Genomic DNA, 5,503 nt, shown 5'->3' on the forward strand with positions numbered 1-5,503 from the left:
CTCAAGGGCTGATACTTTATGCTTCTCTAGTCCATAACACACTTGGATCTGAAGTAGCAACTCCAAATCCGGCTTCTAACTCGAATGGGTGTCAAACCATGGCTTAAAAGCCCCAAATCTCACAACCATGGGAAGATCTAAAGGAGAGAGAGACGACTTATTACCTTCAATATCTCAGAAAGGCTCCACAAACTCCCAGATCTATAGTCCCTTCTTCTCCTCCAAAGGCAACAAATGGCTCAATCAAAGGTTATGACGACTAGGGTTTGGTATCCAGGGCTGAAGAGGCAGTAAGGGAACCCTAGGAAGAAGATTAAGACGTCTATATAGGCTCCAAGTCCCGAATTTAGGGTTTTCCACGCACAGACCAGACTCGCCGAGTCACCTTGGCCTACTCGCCGAGTCGGTCACTTACTCCTCGGCCCGGATCCCGCTCGGACTCGCCGAGTCGACCCCTAAACTTAGGGTTTTCTTTCCTTTCTTGGCCTTCAAAACTTTGGGTGTTACAATTTTGTTAAGGAAAAAAATCGTTAATAAATAATAATAGTCTCTAGTTAATAAACTAAGTAAAATATTACTTAATAGCGTATATCTACAAAACCAAAATGAATATTACAAATACCATGTAAGAATTGTTAAGAGTGTAAAAGGCGATATATATTTAAGCGATCATAGTCATATTCTCATGGACAACATCTGGACAAAAAGTTAGCCTATTTTTTATGTGTAAGTTTTTTATTTCTAAATCAATATTAATTCTCATTTCTGTCTAAATTTAAGCGTTTTACATGAAGATTTAGGTTATCCCAAGTGACTCGTAGTTATTAGAGGTTGCTACTGAGATGCATATAGTGGAGTCTAGATATTGAACATTGCTAAGACGCATGTATCGAAACCAGATAGTGAAGGTTGTTACTCAGGCACATGTTATCCAATCAATTAAACACCAACTTCCTATGTTCGAGTTGCCAACAAATGCACAATAACTATATTTTTATGTTTGTCAAATTTAGACATGATCGTTGAAATCTCCCCTAAGTCCATAAAGTGTTAGGGTTTAAGTATTCAACTAGTTGATACGATTCCTTCAATAATGTAAAAAATGCAAAACGACGAACAAAACACAATCAATTTACATAGTTCACACTATCAGGATTATCGGTTGCGTCCACAACAAACACGAGAGAGAGAGAGAGAGAGAGAGAGAGAGAGAGAGAGAGAGATTTTATTGCTTTATGCCGAATGATTGTCTGATACATTAAGAGTTACCTAAAATTGTCAATAAAGTCAAGCCCAAAAAATATGACGAAACTAGCCCAAGATGCTTTTTGATATTGTTTCTGGTAAAGAAATTAGTGTATGAAAAATGTAAATCAGTCTTCACAACTTAACAATAAATTAGTCATACATGATGTTTCCAACCATATCATCCAACAATTGCCAGAAACTCCTCTTCCAACCATATCATCCAACAATTGCCAGAAACTCCTCTTTTCCATTCTTAAAACCCCGAATGATGGGCACTCTTTATCACCGCCTCCTTTTTACTACCTTGATCATCGTGAACCTGTCACAATATATTCTAACTTCTACTATGTTATCTTTAACATTGAAGGACAACTAGACACCACATCATTTCTCTCCTTCTCACAGCTTGAACACCATAAATTCTACTCGTTACACTCTATGGATTGTGCCCTCTTCCATTACTCCCTTGAATACAAGCAAAATCAACATTCATTTTTAAACTTGTCAATTTCTAACAACTTTGTGTTCAAATACTCTACGTTCAAGGTCCATATTTAAAAACATGTATCATATGTTCAACCTACACCTTCCCACTAAATAAACAACTAAAACCCCTTAAAAAGCAAAAAAATAACTACCACTTATTTGCAGATGTTCAAATATTGAATATGATACTTTAATCATTCATTTTGCATAATGGCATCAGTATCGTTCATTCGATGAGCTTTTCTAGCGGGATAATTTTAACTCTTAACGCCATTGCTTTTGGAGGCATGAACTTTCATGAATGTTCATCTTGTCTTCAAAGAACCAAGAAACTTGCAACCACCTACATTATTTTGTTCAAAACACACCTTTAAGATGGTTTGAAAGTACTTAATGGTGATTTTGAGCATATTGTCGTTATCATAATCAATTGTGGTGAAGAGGATAAACAACTCGTTCTAAATAAAGGTTGCATCAAACATCAAACAATTTAACTGCCATTGAAATTGGTATCCATTGATCAATCTAAACACATCGAACAATTTAACTGTCTATTGACTTTCATATCCATTAAAAGTCGATATAACTTAGTTTAAACTATGCATTACGATGCTTTTGACATGTTTTACCAAAAGTGAACACAATAAAAAATAGCATAAAACCCAAACTAAACAACTACAACTACAAACACAAGTCAGTTACAAATTCATTTAATTACCAAAAATTAACAAGAACCCATAAACCAAAAAAAGGTGCATATCTCCTTCCCTTTATACACTTCTTCTCATCTCAAACAACCCCTGTGCACCATCCACGTTAACTTATCCCAAACAAAGAGATATCATTTCATCTCATTTGAAAAAAAAAACCCGACCCATTAACCCATTAACCCAATAATAGCCCAAAAGACTACAAGCAAAGTCTTATTCTTTGTTCTTCCCTCTCTTCAACACATCGTTTATATGGTACAAACCCTTTCATACACGTGTCCTTTTTCTTGCTATGTTGCTTTGTAAAAGCCGATCTTTCACTTCCAATCAACAAAAACGGCTTTTTCTTCTTCTTTTCGTTCTCATAATCATCCTCTTCTTCATCTTTCCCTCCAACGCTTTCGCTATCACTACAACCCTCCATGTTGACCGGATTACACAGTTGTTGACCTAAAGGGTAGGAGGACACGTGTCCATACACACCCCACCAAGGCGTAACAGAAGGTGAAGATCTCACAACTGTCGACTCCATATTCTCATCGAGAAATTGCATGTAGTACACAGGGGCCCCACATGGTAAAGAACTAATCGGCATTGTTGTGTTCTTTTCCTCATTTTGATTCGAATCTGTAATCACAACTGTCTTCCCAAAAAGCTTCAAACTTTGAGTCGACCCGAAATCTTTTTCTTCACTACAAGACTCCATTTTCTATAATTTACCAAAAACACAACAATTAGACATTCGTTTTATACAATTTTATCAAGATTTGAACAAAAGATGAAAGAAAGATTCATAATTGCGTACCATTGGAGGAGGAGATTCATTTTCTTCGGGTGAAGATTCGGTATTTGGAGAACCCGAATCACCCAACCCAAATACATTCGACCCGCCCGCTGACAAAACCGAAGTTGGAGACTGATTTTCCTGATCCGACCCGGATGAATTCGGGGATGTTGACCGGGCATGTTGACCATGCCCACCCGTTTTAATTGGGGCAGAAAGCTTACGAGGGTATGGATGCATTGGCTTCCTTTTTGGACGAGGTGGAGGGATTTCAATCGGTTTGACTTCACTCACATCACCGGTTGACTCACGAACAACCTAATTTCAATAATAAAAATTATTAGATGACTAAAATACTTCATTGTAATCATTAAAATTATCATCTACAAGTATCGAGAATGAAGAATGTAATAGTCGTTTGTATAAAGTATAAACCTTAGAGAAAAATTTTTGGGCATGACTTCTAATTTGAACTGCAGTTTTGGTGCCCACATGTTCTGCAAATGGGAAGTGTTTGATGAATTTAGTTTTTCAATTTGCAAATTTAAACTATAAGATTTAAAAATGGTGGAAATTTAATGTTGAAATTACCTTCAATTCGTCTCCAAGCACGTCCGTATAGCTTTAAAGCTTCTAGAAACTTTTTGTGTTCTTCTTCAGTCCATCTTTCTCTTTGTTTTGTGATTGTGTAGGGTTTTCTGACTTTAGGAGCGTAATCATCTTGTGATGTGAATTGGTCGTTTTTATTGGTGTTTGAATCAGAGCCTTCTTCACTTCGATCCTACATTAATCAAGAAACAAGGGATTAAGATCGAGAAATTGGGATACATGAGTTTGAATCGAGTTTTTTTATCCCCCTTTTTCTTACTTATCTTTCATTTACATTTAGTAACCCCAAATATCGAAAATCAGTAAAAGTCTAACGAATGATTTGTCATAATCTTGAGTTGATTCATGCTATAAATCAATAACCCACAACATAAACAATGTTTGATTAGTATACAGATTTGGACTCTTAATTGAGTTAATAAGTTGCTAATCCTAGAATTATCAAATTAAAATCCATGAACTCCTAATATAATTTGAAGCAATTGTCTAATGTCTACCAGTAATCAAGATTCAAGTCAATCGAATCTCATTAAAAATTTGCTTTTTGGGGGATATATTATTACTTTTATAAATAATCCATAGAAGAAAATCAACATCATACATACAAAACCCTCTGTTTTTATAGGTGGGATTGAATCAATAGCAAAAAAAAACTAAATTAAAAGACTAAATCCAATGAATAAGTACAAAATTAAACTGTTAATTAAGGATTTAGGAAGATTGGGGACTTATACATACCTCAGCCATGCTTTCACACACCATCGTAAATTCTCCAAATTCTTCGAAGTTTTCTCCACAGTTTCCTTTACCAACGCCTCAATCAAATGAATATACACGAAAAATCACAGACCCATTTCCGGATCTAAACGATTCATCAAAGATATCAAACTCCTCAATCGAATACAACCCAACCCGACCCGAGACGACCAACCGACGAAGAAACCCACCGGACCCAGATTGAAACCCAAACAGATAACCACAAAAGATCCGAACTTCCGACGGAAACACCAATCGGTTCCAAGAAACAAAACAATCAAAGCCGCAAAAGAGAAATTAGGGCTCTGAAAAAGACTTCCCGAGAAGAAAAAACGGTTTCCGATGACCGGAGACGGCTGGTTATCTCCCAACGATCTCCAAAAGGAACAATCGGAAAACCCAAAAAGAGATTTTGAAAGAAATTTAGAGAGAGATTGAGAGATGAACAGAGGAGTGTGGTTTGTGATGAACTCAAAGATATGAAGGGGAGTAGTTTTGTATTCGGAGGAAAAAGGTAGAAAGCGAAGAAGAGGGTGACACGTCAGATATTAATTTTCTGTCTTTTTTATTTTCTTTTTGTAGAACGATCCAGAAATTGGTGGAGTTTTGTGGCTAGCGTTCAAAGAGGGACCTTAACACGTGGCTGTCGTCTGTCACTCACCGAAACGACACCGTTTTTCCTGGTCAAGTTTTTCTCTCACACAAATGCGGAAAAAGCGTAAAAAACCTAACGGAATATTAAGTTACTGATTTTAATGCATGTTGTACAAGTTGTTAGGCGTAGACATTTTTGGATTTTGTATTTATCAAATGTTTTTATGTTTTTTTGATAAAATTGTAATTACAAGAAAAAAGGTGGCGCGTGTAGGTGGAGATAAGAAGTGAGCTGTAGTCGGGAAATGGTGTGGGT

General features: G+C 36.4%; 1 protein-coding gene across 1 annotated transcript; it reads right to left on the reverse strand.

The window, feature by feature from the left end:
* Positions 1-2,369: 2,369 nt before the first annotated feature.
* RVE1 (Homeodomain-like superfamily protein) lies at positions 2,370-5,073 on the reverse strand. Its single transcript, XM_079030871.1, has 5 exons — positions 4,576-5,073; positions 3,820-4,009; positions 3,664-3,725; positions 3,250-3,546; positions 2,370-3,153 (listed from the first exon to the last, which is right to left on the reverse strand). Exons 1-5 carry the CDS (start codon positions 4,597-4,599, stop codon positions 2,644-2,646), a joined length of 1,083 nt encoding a protein of 360 aa, XP_078886997.1. The 5' UTR covers positions 4,600-5,073; the 3' UTR covers positions 2,370-2,643.
* Positions 5,074-5,503: the final 430 nt, after the last annotated feature.

The sequence above is a fragment of the Lactuca serriola genome, chromosome 3, assembly GCF_051521515.1.
Source record: "Lactuca serriola cultivar US96UC23 chromosome 3, Lser_US96UC23_V15, whole genome shotgun sequence".
In the NCBI taxonomy this organism is placed as follows: Eukaryota; Viridiplantae; Streptophyta; class Magnoliopsida; order Asterales; family Asteraceae; genus Lactuca; species Lactuca serriola.